Source organism: Limanda limanda, chromosome 12 (assembly GCF_963576545.1).
Source record: "Limanda limanda chromosome 12, fLimLim1.1, whole genome shotgun sequence".
Taxonomy (NCBI): Eukaryota; Metazoa; Chordata; class Actinopteri; order Pleuronectiformes; family Pleuronectidae; genus Limanda; species Limanda limanda.
Window position 1 is genome coordinate 26160508 of NC_083647.1, and position 21667 is coordinate 26182174.

General features: G+C 41.5%; 1 protein-coding gene across 4 annotated transcripts; it reads right to left on the reverse strand.

Moving 5' to 3' along the window:
- Positions 1–11130: 11130 nt before the first annotated feature.
- On the reverse strand, positions 11131–20084 carry LOC133015128 (gastrula zinc finger protein XlCGF57.1-like). 4 transcript variants are annotated; one of them, XM_061082264.1, is made up of 2 exons: positions 18665–20084; positions 11131–11749 (listed from the first exon to the last, which is right to left on the reverse strand). In XM_061082264.1, the coding sequence occupies exons 1-2, from the start codon at positions 19899–19901 to the stop codon at positions 11388–11390; spliced, it is 1599 nt and encodes a 532-aa protein (XP_060938247.1). In that variant the 5' UTR covers positions 19902–20084; the 3' UTR covers positions 11131–11387. The 4 variants fall into 4 exon arrangements, with proteins under 4 accessions (XP_060938247.1, XP_060938246.1, XP_060938249.1 ...); XM_061082263.1 differs by having other exon boundaries at positions 11131–12001; XM_061082266.1 differs by having other exon boundaries at positions 11131–12067; positions 18647–20084.
- Positions 20085–21667: the final 1583 nt, after the last annotated feature.

The window sequence follows — 21667 nt, forward strand, 5'->3', positions numbered from 1 at the left end:
AACTAGCTTGTTGACATTTTCAGATGACAAAGCTGACCTCTTCTTCTGTACAATGTGGCCTGCCAAAGAAAATAGTCTCTCACATGGCACTGTTGAGGCAGGTGTGGCCAAGTACTTTAGTGCAAGATGTGCCAGCCTACCATGGGCACCAGTGTGCGCTGACCACCACTGAAGTGGACATGTGTCTATGCTGACACTGGGCTCTGCCCTATACCTGTCCAGAGTTTTGTCATTAAAATTTGCATCCTCATCAGACTCTGAATCTGACCCCAACAGTAGGAGAGCCACTTTCTTCTCTGGTGGTTCTGGTTCCATTTCATCGCTGCAGGGCTGTGATTCAGTTTCTCTGTCCTTCAGCATCTGACTCAGCTTTTGCCACACCTCTCCCCTCTCTGCTTTGGGCAGGCACCTGAGGTCCTTGAATCTGGGATCTAGAGCTGTTGCTACCTTTAACCATGACAGGTTTGTGTTCTCCTTTCGTGTGTTCAGGTCCCCTTTGAATGCAGCCCTGAAGCGCACCATGTAGGCAGGGTCAACATCTGAAATCTCCATTGTACGCAGAAGGGGGCAGAGTGCAGGCAGGACCACAGAGCAGGACACATATTTGTCACCCCCCCCCAAGAGCTCAGTAACATACCTTCAAACACACAAACAAGACAGAATTATAGACTACTTTTTTCATTCATAACACCCATATGGTGGACAGGCCTAAAATTATTTCTAAAAGAAAATATATTGGAGAAAATATATGAGTTGAGACTAGGAAAATCACTTTACCTGCATGACTCCAGCAGTGTCTCCAAATTTGCTAGCCTGTCATATTCAGCTGAGGTTAGCGTGGCCAAGTTGTGCTTCTGCTGGGCAAGTGTTGCCTTCAGTGGCGCTTTGTTGTGCTGGATACGCTTTATCATCTCCAGTGTTGAATTCTGGATGAATTCTACATCCTGGATGAGTGACTCCTCTGTCTGTCCATGGGAAGCTTGCTGAACTTTCAGCTCTGCTGTGTTTGCAGGACTGTGTTTAAAATGTCAGACTATTTTACGGCACTTGGCTAATGCACCATCAAACCCGCTGTCACGGAGAGACACTGTGATCGTCCGCTGTATAATGTGCGCTACACAAGGCATATGCTCGACTGGTAGACTCCTGGCTGCCGCTACCATATTACGAGCACTATCTGTTCCAATTGTGATGACCCTGTCCGTTATCCCCCACTCTTTAGCAACGTCAAGAAACTGGCGAGCGCATGTTTCGGCGAAATGCCTCTCCTCTGTTTTCACTACACCTTACGCAAACGAGTGCAGCTGCCAATTATCATCTAATAGATGAGCTGTTATGCCGAGGTAGTTATGGTTGCTTACTGATGTCCAGTGGTCTCCTGTCAGTGCAATAAATGAAGCTCGTGCCAGCTGCTCCACTTTCGTTTCCTTTTCACTTCCATAGAGTTCATGGATTTTTGTGACAATAGTTCCCCTCAAAGGCGTTTTGTAGGATGAGTCCCCGGAGGCGATCTGGATAATGTCTCGAAGCCCCTTGTCTTCAACGATGTTGATGGGTCTGCAGTCTGTTGCGACCCATTTAGCGATAGCAGTAGTTAGCTTAGTCGTTAAGCCCACCGGGGTCCGTCTCCTTACTCATCACTTCGCTACTTCTTCACCCACAGGCAGGTAAACATCCGCCCTGGAGGACTAGCGCAGGACACTGTTATCAAACTTGGTGATGTGATTAATTTGCGTTTAAAAAAAATTAACGCGTTAAGGTTTCCAGGCGTTAACAGCCTTTCTAATTATGAATAATCAAGAAATATGATTATTAAAAATAATGAAACTTATTTATTACTAATTTTGAAAATGATAAATCAATGAATTAAGAATAATGAAAATAATCAATTAGAAATGATAGGGTTATCAATTAAGAATAGTTAAATCATTAATGAAAACAATAAAATTATCAATTAAGAATAATATAAGCTGTAATTATTATTTATCGACGGGTGACCACCCTGGCTACAGGGACCAACATTCAATCTGTAAGGATCAGTCTCAGTTTATAAAAGTTAAATTAATAATCTCAATATTTAGTATTAATGATTAAATAATAAACAATGGAGGGTTTTAAGTTCAAGCACAGGCTATCATAATCCAGCTGTATTCACATACATATGCACAAATAATCACAAGATACAGATACTTTAATTACAAAAGGATTTATTAAAAAGGGAAATAAAGTTAATGTTATTCAATGATTCTTCATTTAACAAAATTCTTTACTATTTCACAGATAACAACAGTAGCAGTAGCAGCACTTATTACAATTTAGAACACACATGTAATAGTGATTGTATATCTATGTGTGTGTGTGTGTCTATGTGTGTGTGTGTGTGTGTGTGAGAGGGGGGGAGCGGCAATGAGGTAATGACGCAGTCACGTGGTGACGTAATCTGGTCGAAATCAAGATGGTTGTACATTCACGTTATTCAAAATGGAGGCCTATGTTAATGACAACATGAGGCCAAAGTCAAAATGGCCGTAGGCCACGTGAGTTACACAAAGGAATTTTCAGACAAAGACATTCTTATCTCTGCGTGGTTTTGGCGCCGAATGGCTTCGATAAGTCTAGATTTATCTATGTAACGTGAAATGTGTGAATGCAGATTGGAACGTGTGTGTAAGCAGGTTAAGGAGAAAAGAGAGAGAGAGAGTGAGAGAGATAGAAACATGCAAGGAATTATCAGAAAACACGCCAGAGACAATTTTACATTGACTTTACCTCTCAGTACCCAAGCGGACGTTGTGTACTGATCTTTTGATCGTTAAAGTCTCTGCAAACTTGGTCGTCGATAACAATGCGGCCGGAGACGCTTCGTCGCGGTGCGAAGGTACGTCAAGACAGTCGACAGGGTCGTGACAGAGAAACAGGAAGTGACAGTTTCTTACCGCGCGCTTACACGGGCTAAAAATAGGCGCTGAGGTCTTAAATAAACATACACTCAAATAAATACACACTAGGTATTAAAACTAGTCTCTCCCCAGACAATAAAGCCTCTTACTGTAACCCTCGCAGCGTTGCATGCGCGTTTGGCGGGATTTTCCCGGAAGTCCAGTGAATGATGCGTGGCCTCTCAAGCTCTGTTTCACTGGTTCGTCTGTGGACAACGGAGATCAGCTCTGGGCCGAACAAGAGCGGATTCTTCTTGCTCCTCAACGGAATGAACTTCGTTCTTCTGCAGGGATGAACGGCTGTTTGGAGCCGTTTGTAGATCGTGTGGAAAAGAAAGTCTGTGAGCTCGGCCTGCGAGTGAACTTCCTGTGCCGATCTTTTCAAGTTAAAGTTACAAAAAATAAACGTCGACTTAAAATAGAAACAGAAAAGAAAGATGAAAAAAAAAAACGTCTGTATAATTGCTCCCGTTAGCTACTGGGTCGTATGGAGGGACCTGGACAGGTCTTGTTGAAGTCGTCAGAGCAGGGAAAAAGCAGCGGTTCAGCAGTTTTATCGACCTGAGAGGTTCCAGCCTCCTCGAGGAGTGGGCTATGGGGTTCAGCCAATGGAATGTCAGTGTTCAACTCTCAGGGGGTGGGGTTTAGCCCTCAGTGGGCGTCTACGAACACAGTGGGGTTTCTCCTGGGCCTGCTGGGGCTCTCCAACCACCAGGAAAACTCTAGAGCTGGTCTCAGCATCGCGTGTAGGCCTCGTTTTACGACCCTTGGTCTAAACTTCGGCCAGCGCTCTGGACTCTTCCCCAACAGAAAACACATTCATTCTGTGCAAGGAACACACTTTAACCTTAAAATGACATGAAGGACATTATGAAAAATAGATACATTATATAGAAATCAGTAGAAACAAGATATATAAACACAATCTTTTGTGTTATTCAATGAGTTATGTTTTCTAGGGACATAAAAACTGTTAGTCTATTTAAAACAGTGAACATTGAAAAAATATAATACAAGTAACTGCTGATATGTCCTTACAAAACTTTGTTGCAAGGGTGGAAACTGATTCACTTCTCTCCTTTATGAATCATCACGTCTCGTACACTAGGACTGGATCTTAAATCTTTTACCACTCATCAACTGAACGGTTACTCTCCGTTATGACTCCTCTCATGTCTATTCAGATGGGACTTACGGCTAAATCTTTTACCACACTCAGAGCATTTAAACGGTTTCTCTCCTGTATGACTCATCTTATGTCTATTTAGAACGGATTTACGGCTAAATCTTTTACCACACTCAGAGCAACTAAACGGGTTCTGTCCTGTATGACTCCTCATATGTATATTTAGACAGTCCCTTCGACTAAATCTTTTCCCACAATCAGAGCAACTAAACTGTTTCTCTCTTGTATGAAGCCTCTTATGTCTATTTAGAATGCTCCTATTGTTAAATCGTTTACCACACTTAGAGCAACTAAACGGTTTCTCTTCTGTATGAATCATCATATGTTCATTTAGAGTGCTCCTTCGGATAAATTTTTTACCACACTGAGAGCAACTAAACGGTTTCTCTCCTGTATGAATCCTCATATGTGAATTTAGATTGCATCTTAGGCTAAATCTTTTACCACACTCAGAGCAACTAAACGGTTGCTCTCCTGTATGAATCCTCATATGTGTATTTAGATGGTGTCTTTGACTAAATCTTTTACCACACTCAGAGCAACTAAACGTTTTTTTTTCTGTCTCACATCCCATATCACTTAGAGGCTGTTTATTATTTGTTGTATTTAAACCAGTCTGAGTTTCCCTGGTCTCCATCCAATCATCCTCACTGACTTCAGTCTCAGAAGAGTCTTGAGCCTTGTCCTCAGGACCTGGTTGTAAACGTCCATCAGGTCGTGAGTTCCTGGCTGGTTCTGGTCCACCGCAGTCCGCTCTGTTCTCCTTCCGCTCACTTGGATGACGCATTGAAGATTTAAGTTTCTCTTCATCTTCTTCACTCTTCACAGCGACAGGCGTCAATGTGAACTTGATATCAGCCTCCTCCAGTCCTTGAAGCTGCTGTCCATCCTGATTGGTCCACGGTTCCTTCTCTTTAATGTGGGGGGGCTCTGGATCCTCCTGTTCCACAAGGGGGCTCCACTGCTGCTGCTCAGAGGGAACCTCTTCTTTAATCAACATCAGTTGCTGGACGTCTGCAGGACACACTGAAACACAAATACACAAATACACACGTTTATCATTTCAGAGTTTCCTGAAGTGTTTTGAAAAGCTTGTGTTTTGACGTTTAATGTCGACTGTTGTGATGTTTGAACGATCACATTCAGGAAGTAGAGATGTTGAGGTCGTTTACAGTTGGTGTTAAGACTGTTGGTATTTTAAATTTTAGCTTCTTTGTGTCTGTGAAGATATTTATGGAACTGTACTCTAAACAATAAAGCAGGAGGTTCGGGGCAGGAGCAGTTTGGGCCAGACATATATATAGCCTAGATATAGATATATGGCCTTCAAATAGTGACTTCTAATAACCGTTGCTGCTTAGTGTTAATCTTGAGGTTCGTTTAGAATGTGTGTGCCTCACATCACTGGTCAGTCTCACACCTGTTTTGATAAAAGGTCTGATAAGAGCTGCTGCCTGTTGTGGGATAAATCTGTGGCATACAATACACTGTACTTTAACTTGTTCTCATTTCTAGCTTTTTATATTAAAGCATAACTCCATTAGATTTAATCAACATCACAGAGTTCAAGCAGCTGCCCCAGGTTCTGGGGGGAAGAGAGAGTGGCGTTGTTTTGGTTTGGAGGATGCAAATGTTAACACAAAAAGAACAATATTCTGACTCCAATGAACAACAACAATAACCCACAAGGAGTCAGCTGAGTCAAGGCTTGTTTGTACCTTTTTTTATAAACTGTCATGAACTGAAGATTTTGCCCAGCCACTATCAGAGGAGGAGCGAGATTGGGAGCGGCTGCTCGTCATATCCTTATTCCAGTACCAAGAGGGAGGTACTACGCCTGAGCACCATCGAGGAAGAACCGAGGAAGACTTCCCCTCGTTATTGACCATTCCTGTTATACCAACTGTTATAAAATATTACAACCGCCGTCCGGTGCCGCTAGAGGGCCGGGGGTGTGCTTTGGGTGCCCATTGCTTAGCAGTAAATTTTTATACCTTTTCATTGCTTCTTAATAAATACTTGATTGAACCAAAGCGAGACCGGCTCTTCTCACATTTAGGATAAACGAAAACGCAACGACTCGACGCAGATCGTAAAGGAAGCAGCATAACACAAAGGGTTTCTGGTAAAACGTTTTTCATTTTGAGGATAATAAACCAATTAGGTCACAGAGGAGAACAGGGCGAGGGGATGTTAGTTAGTTGGTTAAGCTGCTTTCAGACAAGACTTGTGGCTAAAACTTAGAGAAATATGTCCAGACTTTCTGTTTCAGACATGAGCAACACAGCAGCAGGTTTTCTGCACAGACTCGTCACAACATCATCAAATCCTCCTCATTATTCTCAGAGGTGCAGCAGACAGAGACAGGAAGTGACGTATTAACGTTAGTGTTTGAGCGGTTCCTCCTCGATTACGGGAAAAAATCATCACGATTATTTTGGACAATATTGAAATCACGATTATTCAAACGATTATTTTTTAGTTTGAAAAAATGTTTCAAACGTGATTTGATTAATTGCACATCCCCTACGCTAAGGCTATCTTTATTATTGTCAACATGAATATTAAAGTCACCAACAATAATAATTTGATCGGTCTTTAGGACTAGGTTTGATAAAAACTCAGGGAATTCTGCTAAAAATTCAGCATAAGCCTCAGGAGCACGATAAACTACAGCAGATATGATTGGCTGTTGGTGTTTCCTGGATTGGTGTAGAAGACTAAGAACAAGACATTCAAATGAGTGGTAGCTGAGTTCAGGTTTAGGATTAATTGATAGACTGGAGTTAAAAATAGCAGCAACTCCACCTCCTCGTCCGAGTTCTCTGGGAACGTGTGAATTTAAATGACTGGGGGGGGTGGGGGGGGGGGAGTAGATTAATTTAGACTGACATATTCATCAGGATGCAGCCACGTCTCAGTGAGGGACAATGAATCTATGTTGTAATCTGAGACTAGTTCATTAACTAAAATAGCCTTTGATGACAGTGATCTAATGTTTAAAAGACCACATTTAAAAGTCTTAGTTTCCTGCGTTGTTTCAGAGGTTGTGTTAATTTGTATTAGATTTCTGTGTGGAGTTCTCGCTCTGTTTTTGTTTAATTTAAATAATTTAATCTAATGGTGGACAGACACAATCTCTATGTGGTTGTGTGACTGATCCAGAGGGAGCAGAGAAGTGTGTAGCACTGCAGCTCTGCTTCCTGGTCCCAGCTCTGGGTTGTTGGTGCGGCCCTCCACAACTGTCCCTGTTCTCATGTGGCCCTTGGGAACATGGATCCCCCCCCCCACTCCCGGGACTGACCTGCTCTGTGCAGCCGGACTACGGGCTGCATCGCGGCCTCCAGCAGCCTCCTCCGGCGGCAGACCTCCCGCTGGGACCGCTCTGTCCGCTCCACTCGCTCCTCGGACTCGAACAAGGTTTCCTCCAGACCCGCGAGGATCTGCTCTCCCGCCGCCGCGAGCCGCTCGGTGAGCATCGCTCTCAGCTCCGGGACTCGAGCCTTTCCTCCTCCTTCCTCCACCTGCAGCAGGAAGTCTTCAGCGGCAGCGAGGATCCGCTCATGTACCAACACCCGCAGCAGCTGCATGGCGGCCATGTTGCTCCTCTCTGAGGCTCTGAGGGGACAAAGACAGGAAGCAGAGACTCCGAGGTCCGAGCCTGCAGCGACCCCTGCTGGACTGGAGGACGAAGAGGAAACAAAAGTACTAATACTGCACAGTAGAAATACTCTGTTACAGGTACTGGTTAAGTACTTAAGTGTAAGCAACAAAATAAACTTAACCAATGGTGGAAATAGAATTCGGATCATTCACTGAGGTAAAAGTACCATGAGACTAAAGTAATATTCCATTACAAGTAAAAGTACTAAGACAGTGAAGTAGAAATACTCAATAATTAAATTAAACAAACTCCGACAGTAAAACCAAAAATGAACAACAATTTCTAGCCCTGCAAGGCAGCACTGAACGGAAATGGTTGCGTTTTGCGAACTGCGGCAAAGATAAACGCTTCACTTCCTGCGTCCGTCACGTGACGTTGATCCTTGCCTGCTCATTGCTCATTACGGTCAACACTATCAAAAAGCACATCACACTGTGAACTTTATGTAAATTGAATGATAGTTCTTAAACAAAGCTTATTTCTGGTTACCAGTAGGTGGCGCCATCAGTATTATTAGATACAGACTAAAATATCTGTTCAAGTAGGGGCTCTGATGTAGCGTGAGCAACTTTGGGTCAATTGGACAATGTTACAACAACTTAATTTTCACACTGATCAGTAGGTGGCGCTATGACCCTGAGGAAATATTGACACATAGAGCTGTTCAGGCTTGGACTCTGATCTGACACACTGACCTCTAGTGTTGAGATCACATCAACACACCCAACCTCAACAGAGAAGCCTCTTGTTGTCTCTCTCTCTGTTCTTTGAACTTGACAGGAAGACGTTGTCATCTATTCACTAGAGTTAATGATTTTAGCATGTGTTTAACTATAATGACAGGTTTATATTTATGATGCTTATTTTCGTGACTCTCGGACATTCCCAGAGAGTCCTTCAGGTGTTTATTCAAGGAGGTCTCTCCCTCTTTGGAAGGACCTTTGACCTAGGGAATGACCTCTGACCAGCAAATGGATGGGGGTAAAGGGAAGATCCTTGACCGCTGTGTTTTCATCTTCGTGTACAAACGTCCTTATTAGGCAGAAGGCCCTAGGTGGGATGACATGTTACCCGAAGTCGTGGGCGGAACTAACCTCTCTATATAATGTGTGTGAGACCACGGCTGGTCAGATTTCACTATTTGGCCTGGGTGATTTCTCTGAGTTCTAGAGCTCGTCCTGACCTGTGAAATAAACATTATTATACTTGTAAGTACTGGGTCCGCGTTCCTTTCCTTCATCATCAACTTCTACAACAACATTGACATCTTGGCTGACCAGAATAAACTTCAACATCAACTTACATAATAAAGTATCCACGAAGTTTCCAAAATATACAGTCCTGAGAAATTATCCTTTTCAGTTTGATTTAACTGTCACTTCCTCAAATTAAGCAACAACAAAAGGGACATTGTGCAAACAGGAAGTGATTCTATGGATCTTGTTGCCTTGACAGATATCAGAATCAATACCAATAATCAAATCATATTTTCTGGATTTTGAAGAAGTAATTTGTTAGCGATGCTCAGTAATGTATCTGTACGAGTGTTACGTAAACAAACAAATAAACATGAAAGTATGTTTTCAACGTGTTTTCCTGCTTCAGGTGCCGGTTGCACACACACACACACACACACACACACACACACTTAACCAATCACACACACACACACTTAACCAAACACACATTATTCATTAGTTCTTTAATATGAATTTGCAGAAACAGCAGCTTGATGAGAGAAAAGTGGAATGAGTTTTTCTCCTGAAAATCTTGAAGCTTAAATAAAGTTTTTATTCACCTGCAGCGATATTAAAAAAGTTTATAAAAACCCACATGAAGCAGGTTTGAGTGTCACACTGATAATTAAAGAGCTGAAATGTATTTTGATATGAAATCCAATTGGATTTTAATTGGACTGGTTGAGTGAGTTTGTTTAATTAGTGTGAAACTATATTAAACAAGGCCCAGTGTCACGGAATGGAGAGGTGGAATGGAGAAGCTAAATGACTCAGCAGGTTGAATAGCAAATAGCAAAAAGGGAGAGTGATTCATTCATTCATTCAGTTACTTATTTCACCTATTAAGATGCATTTTTAAGGATTGAAGTTATCCTTCAAAATGTTTACCCTCATCAATGCTGCTAAAACCTTTATCTTGATGCTTTCCTACACTTGACATCTACTGCACTTCTGTCCGTCCTGGGAGACGGATCCTCACATGTGTCTCTCTGAGGTTTCTACGTATTTTAACCTATTAAAAGGGTTTTTAGTAGTTTTTCCTGACTCTTGCTGAGGGTTAAGGACAGAGGATGTTACACCATGTTAAAGCCCTATGAGACAAATTGTGATTTGTGAATATGGGCTATACAACTAAAATTGCTGCGTTCCAGACGACTCGTTTGTCAGATATTCTGACCTGAAATTGCCCAGTTCCGACTTCACGTCAAACGTAAACAAACATGTCTGACTGTGAGAAGCTGATTAATTTGTCTCTTGATGAGACAATTCAACTGTAGCCAGTGCAGCCTCCGTTCATACAGAAACAAAGAGGAGGAGGGCGACGCCAATATCTTTTTATTAGACTTTTATTCCTGGAAACACATTCAATACATAAAGGAGAACACACACTGTCATTGAATCTCACGTAACAAGAAACCATTGTTTTAAAACAAACATTAAATCATATAAAGTAGTTAATAACGTTTGTTCAATAGTAGTAGACTTGACGTTGGCTAATTATTAATAATCATGAAATATGATTATTATAAATAATTAAAAATATGTATTAAAAATATTTAAAAAATGATAAATCTTTAAATTAAGAATAATAAAAGAATCAATTAGAAATGATAGGGTTATCAATTAAGAATAGTTAAATCATTAATGAAAACAATAAAATGATAAATTAAGAATAATATAGACGGGCCACCACCCTGGCTACAGGGACCAACATTCAATCTGTAAGGATCAGTCTCAGTTTATAAAAGTTAAATTAATAATCTCAATATTTTATATTAATGATTATATAATCAACAATGAAGGGTTTTAAGTTCAAGCACAGGCTATCATAATCCAGCTGTATTCACATACATATGCACAAATAATCACAAGATACAGATACTTTAATTACAAAAGGATTTATTAAAAAAGGGGAAATAAAGTTAATGTTATTCAATGATTCTTAATTTAACAAAACTTTACTATTTCACAGATAACAACAGTAGCAGTAGCAGCACTTATCACAATTTAGAACACACGTGTAATACTGATTGTATATCTATGTGTGTGTGTGTGTGTGTCTGCGTCCTTATGTGTGTGTGTGTGTGTGTGTGTGTGTGTGTGTGTGAGTGTCTCTAAGTGTGTGTGTGTGTGTGAGAGAGAGAGAGAGGGGGAGTGGCAATGAGGTAATGACGCAGTCACGTGGTGACGTAATCTGTTCGAAATCAAGATGGTGGTACATTCACGTTACTCAAAATGGACGCCTTTGTTAATGACAACATGAGGTCGAAGTAAAAAATGGCCGTAAGCCACGTGAGTTACACAAAGGAATTTTCAGACAAAGATTCTTATCTCTGCGTGGTTTTGGCGTCGAGATGCGTTCAGATGCGTGTATGAATCATCATATGTCTGTTAAGATCGCTCCTTTTGCTAAATCTTTTACCACACTCAGAGCAACTAAACGGTTTCTCTCCTGTATGAGTCTTCTTATGTGTATTTAGACTGCCTCTTCGGCTAAATCTTTTACCACACTCAGAGCAACTAAACGGTTTCTCTCCTGTATGAATCCTCATATGTATATTTAGATTCGCCCTTTCAATAAATCTTTTACCACACTCTGGGCAACTAAACGGTTTCTCTCCTGTATGAATCCTCATATGTATATTTAGAGTACCGCTTTGGATAAATCTTTTACCACACTCAGAGCAACTTAACGGTTTCTCTCCTGTATGAATCGTCATATGTGCATTTAGACTGTCCTTACGGCTAAATCTGTTACCACACTCAGAGCAACTAAACGGTTTCTCTCCTGTATGAAGCCTCATATGTGTATTTAGATTGCTCCTTTTGCTAAATCTTTTACCACACTCAGAGCAACTAAACGGTTTCTCTCCTGTATGAAGCCTCATATGTGTATTTAGATTGCCCCCTTGGTTAAATCTTTTACCACACTCAGAGCAACTGAACGGTTTCTCTCCTGTATGACTCCTAGTATGTCTGTTAAGATCGCTCCTTTTGCTAAATCTGTTACCACACTCAGAACAACTAAACGTTTTTTTTTCTGTCTCACATCCCATTTCACTTAGAGGCTGTTTGTTATTTCTTGTATTTAAACCAGTCTGAGTTTCCCTGGTCTCCATCCAATCATCCTCACTGACTTCAGTCTCAGAAGAGTCTTCAGCCTTGTCCTCAGGACCTGGTTGTAAAAGTCCATCAGGTCCTGAGTTCCTGGCTGGTTCTGGTCCACCGCAGTCCGCTCTGTTCTCCTTCCGCTCACTTGGATGACGCATTGAAGATTTAAGTTTCTCTTCATCTTCTTCACTCTTCACAGCGACAGGCGTCAATGTGAACTTGATATCAGCCTCCTCCAGTCCTTGAAGCTGCTGTCCATCCTGATTGGTCCATGGTTCCTCCTGTTCCTCTCTAATGTGGGGGGGCTCTGGATCCTCCTGTTCCACAAGGGGGCTCCACTGCTGCTGCTCAGAGGGAACCTCTTCTTTAATCAACATCAGTTGCTGGACGTCTGCAGGACACACTGAAACACAAATACACAAATACACACGTTTATCATTTCAGAGTTTCCTGAAGTGTTTTGAAAAGCTTGTGTTTTGTCGTTTAATGTCGACTGTTGTGATGTTTGAACATTCACATTCAGGAAGTAGAGATGTTGAGGTCGTTTACAGTTGGTGTTAAGACTGTTGGTATTTTAAATTTTAGCTTCTTTGTGTCTGTGAAGATATTTATGGAACTGTACTCTTAACAATAAAGCAGGAGGTTCGGGGCAGGAGCAGTTTGGGCCAGACATATATATATAGCCTAGATATAGATATATGGCCTTCACATAGTGACTTCTAATAACCGTTGCTGCTTAGTGTTAATCTTGAGGTTCGTTTAGAATGTGTGTGCCTCACATCACTGGTCAGTCTCACACCTGTCTTGATAAAAGGTCTGATAAGAGCTGCTGCCTGTTGTGAGATTGTGAATCTGTGGCATACAATACACTGTACTTTAACTTGTTCTCATTTCTAGCTTTTTATATTAAAGCATAACTCCATTAGATTTAATCAACATCACACAGAGTTCAAGCAGCTGCCCCAGGTTCTGGGGGGAAGAGAGAGTGGCGTTGTTTTGGTTTGGAGGATGCAAATGTTAACACAAACAGAACAATATTCTGACTCCAATGAACAACAACATCAACCCACAAGGAGTCAGCTGAGTCAAGGCTTGTTTGTACCTTTTTTTATAAACTGTCATGAACTGAAGATTTTGCCCAGCCACTATCAGAGGAGGAGGAGATTGGGAGCGGCTGCTCGTCATATCCTTATTCCAGTACCAAGAGGGAGGTACTACGCCTGAGCACCATCGAGGAAGAACCGAGGAAGACTTCCCCTCGTTGTTGACCATTCCTGTTATAACTTCTGTTCTAAAATATTACAACCACCGTCCGTGCGGCGCGACTCGTGACCGTCCGGTGCCGCTAGAGGACCGGGGGTGTGCTTTGGGTGCCCATTGCTTAGCAGTAACTTTTTATACCTTTTCATTGCTTCTTAATAAATACTCCATTGAACCAAACGAAAAAACAAAAAACAAAAACGAAAACGCAACGACACGACGCAGATCCTAAAGGAAGCAGCATCACACAAAGGGTTTCTGGTAAAAAAGTTTTTCATTTTGAGGATAATAAACCAATTAGGTCACAGAGGAGAACAGGGCGAGGGGACGTTAGTTAGTTGGTTAAGCTGCTTTCAGACAAGACCTGTGGCTAAAACTCACAGAAATGTGTCCAGACTTTCTGTTTCAGACATGAGCAACACAGCAGCAGGTTTTCTGCACAGACTCGTTCACAACATCATCAAATCCTCTTCATTATTCTCAGAGGTGCAGCAGACAGAGACAGGAAGTGACGTATTAACGGTAGTGTTTGAGCGGTTCCACCTCGATTACGGGAAAAAATCATCACGATTATTTTGGACAATATTGAAATCACGATTATTCAAACGATTATTTTTTAGTTTGAAAAAATGTTTCAAACGTGATTTGATTAATTGCACATCCCCTACGCTAAGGCTATCTTTATTATTGTCAACATGAATATTAAAGTCACCAACAATAATAATTTGATCGGTCTTTAGGACTATGTTTGATAAAAACTCAGGGAATTCTGTTAAAAATTCAGTATAAGCCTCAGGAGCACGGTAAACTACAGCAGATATGATTGGCTGTTGGTGTTTCCTGGATTGGTGTAGAAGACTAAGAACAAGACATTCAAATGAGTTGTAGCTGAGTTCAGGTTTAGGATTAATTGATAGACTGGAGTTAAAAATAGCAGCAACTCCACCTCCTCGTCCGAATTCTCTGGGAACGTGTGAATTTAAATGACTGGGGGGGGAGTAGATTCATTTAGACTGACATATTCATCAGGATGCAGCCACGTCTCAGTGAGGGACAATGAATCTATGTTGTAATCTGAGACTAGTTCATTAACTAAAATAGCCTTTGATTAGTTTCCTGCGTTGTTTTAGAGGTTGTGTTAATTTGTATTAGATTTCTGTGTGGAGTTCTCGCTCTGTTTTTGTTTAATTTAAATAATTTAATCTGACGGTGGACAGACACAATCTCTATGGGGTTGTGTGACTGATCCAGAGGGAGCAGAGAAGTGTGTAGCACTGCAGCTCTGCTTCCTGGTCCCAGCTCTGGGTTGTTGGTGCGGCCCTCCACAACTGTCCCTGTTCTCATGTGGCCCTTGGGAACATGGATCCTCCTCCCCCCCCCCCCCCCCCCCCGCTCCCGGGACTGACCTGCTCTGTGCAGCCGGACTACGGGCTGCATCGCGGCCTCCAGCAGCCTCCTCCGGCGGCAGACCTCCCGCTGGGACCGCTCTGTCCGCTCCACTCGCTCCTCGGACTCGAACAAGGTTTCCTCCAGACCCGCGAGGATCTGCTCTCCCGCCGCGGCGAGCCGCTCGGTGAGCATCGCTCTCAGCTCCGGGACTCGAGCCTTTCCTCCTCCTTCCTCCACCTGCAGCAGGTCCTCCTCTCTGAGTCTGTGAGGGGACAAAGACAGGAAGCAGAGACTCCGAGCTCCGAGCCTGCAGCGACCCCTGTTGGACTGGAGGACGAAGAGGAAACGAGAGTACTAATACTGCACAGTAGAAATACTCTGTTACAAGTACTGGTTAAGCACTAAAGTGTAAGCAACAAAACAAACTTAACCAATGATGGAAATAGAATTCAGATCATTCACTAAAGTAAAAGTACCATGAGACTAAAGTAATATTCCATTACAAGTAAAAGTACTAAGACAGTGAAGTAGAAATACTCAATAATTAAATTAAACAAACTCCGACAGTAAAACCAAAACTGAACAACAATTTCTAGCCCTGCAAAGCAGCACTGAACGGGAATGGTTGCGTTTTGCGAACTGCGGCAAAGATAAACGCTTCACTTCCTGCGTCCGTCACGTGACGTTGATCCTTGCCTGCTAATTGCTCATTACAGTCAACACTATTAAATAGCACATCACACTGTGAACTTTATGTAAATTGAATGATAGTTCTTAAACAAAGCTTATTTCTGGTTACCAGTAGGTGGCGCCATCGGTATTATTAGATACAGACTAAAATATCTGTTCAAGTAGGGGCTCTGATGTAGCGTGAGCAACTTTGGATCAATTGGACAATGTTACAACAACTTCATTTTCACACTGATCAGTAGGTGGCGCTATGACCCTGAGGAAATATTGACACATAGAGCTGTTCAGGCTTGGACTCTGATCTGACACACTGACCTCTAGTGTTGAGATCACATCAACACACCCAACCTCAACAGAGAAGCCTCTTGTTGTCTCTCTCTCTGTTCTTTGAACTTGACAGGAAGACGTTGTCGTGTATTCACTAGAGTTAATGATTTTAGCATGTGTTTAACTATAATGACAGGTTTATATTTATGATGCTTATTTTCGTGACTCTCGGACATTCCCAGAGAGTCCTTCAGGTGTTTATTCAAGGAGGTCTCTCCCTCTTTGGAAGGACCTTTGACCTAGGGAATGACCTCTGACCAGCAAATGGATGGGGGTAAAGGGAAGATCCTTGACCGCTGTGTTTTCCTCTTCGTGTACAAACGTCCTTATTAGGCAGAAGGCCCTAGGTGGGATGACATGTTACCCGAAGTCGTGGGCGGAACTAACCTCTCTATATAATGTGTGTGAGACCACGGCTGGTCAGATTTCACTATTTGGCCTGGGTGATTTCTCTGAGTTCTAGAGCTCGTCCTGACCTGTGAAATAAACATTATTATACTTGTAAGTACTGGGTCCGCGTTCCTTTCCTTCATCATCAACTTCTACAACAACATTGACATCTTGGCTGACCAGAATAAACTTCAACAACAACTTACATAATAAAGTATCCACGAAGTTTCCAAAATATACAGTCCTGAGAAATTATCCTTTCAGTTTGATTTAACTGTCACTTCCTCAAATTAAGCAACAACAAAAGGGACATTGTGCAAACAGGAAGTGATTCTATGGATCTTGTTGCCTTGACAGATATCAGAACCAATACCAATAATCAAATCATATTTTCTGGATTTTGAAGAAGTAATTTGTTAGCGATGCTCAGTAATGTATCTGTAAGAGTGTTACGTAAACAAACAAATAAACATGAAAGTATGTTTTCAATGTGTTTTCCTGCTTCAGGTGCCGGTTGCACACACACACACACACACACACACACACACACACACACACACACACACACACACACACACACACACACACACACGCACACTTAACCAAACACACATTATTCATTAGTTCTTTAATATGAATTTGCAGAAACAGCAGCTTGATGAGAGAAAAGTCGAATGAGTTTTTCTCCTGAAAATCTTGAAGCTTAAATAAAGTTTTTATTCACCTGCAGCGATATTAAAAAAGTTTATAAAAACCCACATGAAACAGGTTTGAGTTTCACACTGATAATTAAAGAGCTGGATTTTAATTGGACTGGTTGAGTGAGTTTGTTTAATTAGTGTGAAACTATATTAAACAAGGCCCAGTGTCACAGAATGGAGAGGTGGAATGGAGAAGCTAAATGACTCAGCAGGTTGAATAGCAAATAGCAAAAAGGGAGAGTGATTCATTCATTCATTCATTCAGTGACTTATTTCTCCTATTAAGATGCATTTTTAAGGATTGAAGTTATCCTTCAAAATGTTAACCCTCATCAACGCTGCTAAAACCTTTATCTTGATGATGTTCTCCTACACTTGACATCTATTGCACTTCTGTCCGTCCTGGGAGACGGATCCTCACATGTGTCTCTCTGAGGTTTCTACGTATTTTAACCTAATAAAAGGGGTTTTAGTAGTTTTTCCTGACTCTTGCTGAGGGTTAAGGACAGAGGATGTTACACCATGTTAAAGCCCTATGAGACAAATTGTGATTTGTGAATATGGGCTATACAGATAAAATTGCTGCGTTCCAGACGACTCGTTTGTCAGATATTCTGACCTGAAATTGCCCAGTTCCGACTTCACGTCAAACGTAAACAAACATGTCTGACTGTGAGAAGCTGATTAATTTGTCTCGTGATGAGACAATTCAACTGTAGCCAGTGCAGCCTCCGTTCATACAGAAACAAAGAGGAGGGCGACGACGCCATTATCTTTTTATTAGACTTTTATTCCTGGAAACACATTCAATACATAAAGGAGAACACACACTGTCATTGAATCTCACGTAACAAGAAACCATTGTTTTAAAACAAACATTAATCATATAAACTAGTTAATAACGTTTGTTCAATAGTAGTAGACTTGACGTTGGCTAATTATTAATAATCATGAAATATGATTATTATAAATAATTAAAAATATGTATTAAAAATATTTAAAAAATGATAAATCTTTAAATTAAGAATAATAAAAGAATCAATTAGAAATGATAGGGTTATCAATTAAGAATAGTTAAATCATTAATGAAAACAATAAAATGATAAATTAAGAATAATATAGACGGGCCACCACCCTGGCTACAGGGACCAACATTCAATCTGTAAGGATCAGTCTCAGTTTATAAAAGTTAAATTAATAATCTCAATATTTTATATTAATGATTATATAATCAACAATGAAGGGTTTTAAGTTCAAGCACAGGCTATCATAATCCAGCTGTATTCACATACATATGCACAAATAATCACAAGATACAGATACTTTAATTACAAAAGGATTTATTAAAAAAGGGGAAATAAAGTTAATGTTATTCAATGATTCTTAATTTAACAAAACTTTACTATTTCACAGATAACAACAGTAGCAGCACTTATCACAATTTAGAACACACGTGTAATACTGATTGTATATCTATGTGTGTGTGTGTGAGTGTCTCTAAGTGTGTGTGTGTGTGTGAGAGAGAGAGAGAGGGGGAGTGGCAATGAGGTAATGACGCAGTCACGTGGTGACGTAATCTGTTCGAAATCAAGATGGTGGTACATTCACGTTACTCAAAATGGACGCCTTTGTTAATGACAACATGAGGTCGAAGTAAAAAATGGCCGTAAGCCACGTGAGTTACACAAAGGAATTTTCAGACAAAGATTCTTATCTCTGCGTGGTTTTGGCGTCGAGATGCGTTCAGATGCGTGTATGAATCATCATATGTCTGTTAAGATCGCTCCTTTTGCTAAATCTTTTACCACACTCAGAGCAACTAAACGGTTTCTCTCCTGTATGAGTCTTCTTATGTGTATTTAGACTGCCCCTTCGACTAAATCTTTTACCACACTCAGAGCAACTAAACGGTTTCTCTCCTGTATGAATCCTCATATGTATATTTAGATTCGCCCTTTCAATAAATCTTTTACCACACTCTGGGCAACTAAACGGTTTCTCTCCTGTATGAATCCTCATATGTATATTTAGAGCACCGCTTTGGATAAATCTTTTCCCACACTCAGAGCAACTTAACGGTTTCTCTCCTGTATGAATCGTCATATGTGCATTTAGACTGTCCTTACGGCTAAATCTGTTACCACACTCAGAGCAACTAAACGGTTTCTCTCCTGTATGAAGCCTCATATGTGTATTTAGATTGCTCCTGTTGCTAAATCTTTTACCACACTCAGAGCAACTAAACGGTTTCTCTCCTGTATGAAGCCTCATATGTGTATTTAGATTGCCCCCTTGGTTAAATCTTTTACCACACTCAGAGCAACTGAACGGTTTCTCTCCTGTATGAGTCTTCTTATGTGTATTTAGACTGCCTCTTCGGCTAAATCTTTTACCACACTCAGAGCAACTAAACGGTTTCTCTCCTGTATGAATCCTCATATGTATATTTAGATTCGCCCTTTCAATAAATCTTTTACCACACTCTGGGCAACTAAACGGTTTCTCTCCTGTATGAATCCTCATATGTATATTTAGAGTACCGCTTTGGATAAATCTTTTACCACACTCAGAGCAACTTAACGGTTTCTCTCCTGTATGAATCGTCATATGTGCATTTAGACTGTCCTTACGGCTAAATCTGTTACCACACTCAGAGCAACTAAACGGTTTCTCTCCTGTATGAAGCCTCATATGTGTATTTAGATTGCTCCTTTTGCTAAATCTTTTACCACACTCAGAGCAACTAAACGGTTTCTCTCCTGTATGAAGCCTCATATGTGTATTTAGATTGCCCCCTTGGTTAAATCTTTTACCACACTCAGAGCAACTGAACGGTTTCTCTCCTGTATGACTCCTAGTATGTCTGTTAAGATCGCTCCTTTTGCTAAATCTGTTACCACACTCAGAACAACTAAACGTTTTTTTTTCTGTCTCACATCCCATTTCACTTAGAGGCTGTTTGTTATTTCTTGTATTTAAACCAGTCTGAGTTTCCCTGGTCTCCATCCAATCATCCTCACTGACTTCAGTCTCAGAAGAGTCTTCAGCCTTGTCCTCAGGACCTGGTTGTAAACGTCCATCAGGTCCTGAGTTCCTGGCTGGTTCTGGTCCTCCACAGTCTTCTCTGTTCTCCTTCCTCTCACTCGGATGAAGCGTTGACGATTTAAGTTTCTCTTCATCTTCTTCACTCTTCACAGCGACAGGAGTCAATGTGAACTTGATATCAGCCTCCTCCAGTCCTTGAAGCTGCTGTCCATCCTGATTGGTCCACGGTTCCTCCTGTTCCTCTTTAATGTGGAGGGGCTCTGTCTCCTCCTGTTCCTCTTTAATGTGGGGGGGCTCTGGGTCCTCCTGTACCTCTTTAATGTGGGGGGGCTCTGGATCCTCCTGTTCCTCTTTAATGTGGGAGGGCTCTGGGTCCTCCTGTTCCTCTTTAATGTGGGGGGGCTCTGGATCCTCCTGTTCCTCTTTAATGTGGGAGGGCTCTGGGTCCTCCTGGTCCACAAGGGGGCTCCACTGCTGCTGCTCAGAGGGAACCTCTTCCTTAATCACCATCAGTTGCTGGACGTCTGCAGGACACACTGAAACACAAATACACACGTCTTTCATTTCAGAGTTTAATGTCGACTGTTGTGATGTTTGAACGATCACATTAAGGAAGTAGAGATGTTGAGGTCGTTTACAGTTGGTGTTAAGACTGTTGGTATTTTAAATTGTAGCTTCTTTGTGTCTGTGAAGATATTTATGGAACTGTACTCTTAACAATAAAGCAGGAGTTTGGGGGCAGGCGTTGTTTTGGTTTGGAGGATGCAAATGTCAACACAAACAGAACAATATTCTGACTCCAATGAACAACAACATCAACCCACAAGGAGTCAGCTGAGTCAAGGCTTGTTTGTACCTTTTTTTATAAACTGTCATGAACTGAAGATTTTGGGAGCGGCTGCTCGTCATATCCTTATTCCAGTACCAAGAGGGAGGTACTACGCCTGAGCACCATCGAGGAAGAACCGAGGAAGACTTCCCCTCGTTATTGACCAATTCTGTTATAACTTCTGTTATAAGATATATCAACCGCCGTCCGTGCGGCCGACTCGTGACTGTCCGGTGCCGCTAGAGGACCGGGGGTGTGCTTTGGGTGCCCATTGCTTAGCAGTAACTTTTTATACCTTTTCATTGCTTCTTAATAAAGATTGATTGATTGAACCAAAGCGAGACCGGATGTTCTCACATTTAGGATAAACGAAAACGCAACGACTCGACGCAGATCGTAAAGGAAGCAGCATCACACAAAGGGTTTCTGGTAAAAAAGTTTTTCATTTTGAGGATAATAAACCAATTAGGTCACTCACAGAGGAGAACAGGGCGAGGGGATGTTAGTTAGTTGGTTAAGCTGCTTTCAGACAAGACCTGTGGCTAAAACTTAGAGAAATGTGTCCAGACTTTCTGTTTCAGACATGAGCAACACAGCAGCAGGTTTTCTGCACAGACTCGTTCACAACATCATCAAATCCTCCTCATTATTCAGGTGAGAGGTGGAGCAGCCGGGTGAAGTAAAGTGAGCCGTCATGTGTGAAGCCAGCCGCCCCTCGGGTGTTTGTTGCGAGTCTCCTTGTGGCTTTACGGTAAAACAGCATGTTTGGTTGAAACGCCCAAACATTACGAAAAACACAACTATATTTTATTGAATTTTTTTTTAAATCTTCATGGCGTATTTGCTCATGTCAATTATCATGTATCCAGACTGCAAATTAAAGGGCAAGTCTGTAAAA

What these genes read in the sequence shown, in the direction of transcription:
- LOC133015128 (XM_061082266.1), bottom strand. Translation starts at nt 19,901, where the DNA reads ATGGAGACCAGGGAAACTCAGACTGGTTTAAATACAAGAAATAACAAA. An exon ending in ACATATGATGATTCATACAC is followed by an intron (nt 12,068 to 18,646) that starts GCATCTGAACGC and finishes GATGTGAGACAG; the next exon opens with AAAAAAAAACGTTTAGTTGT.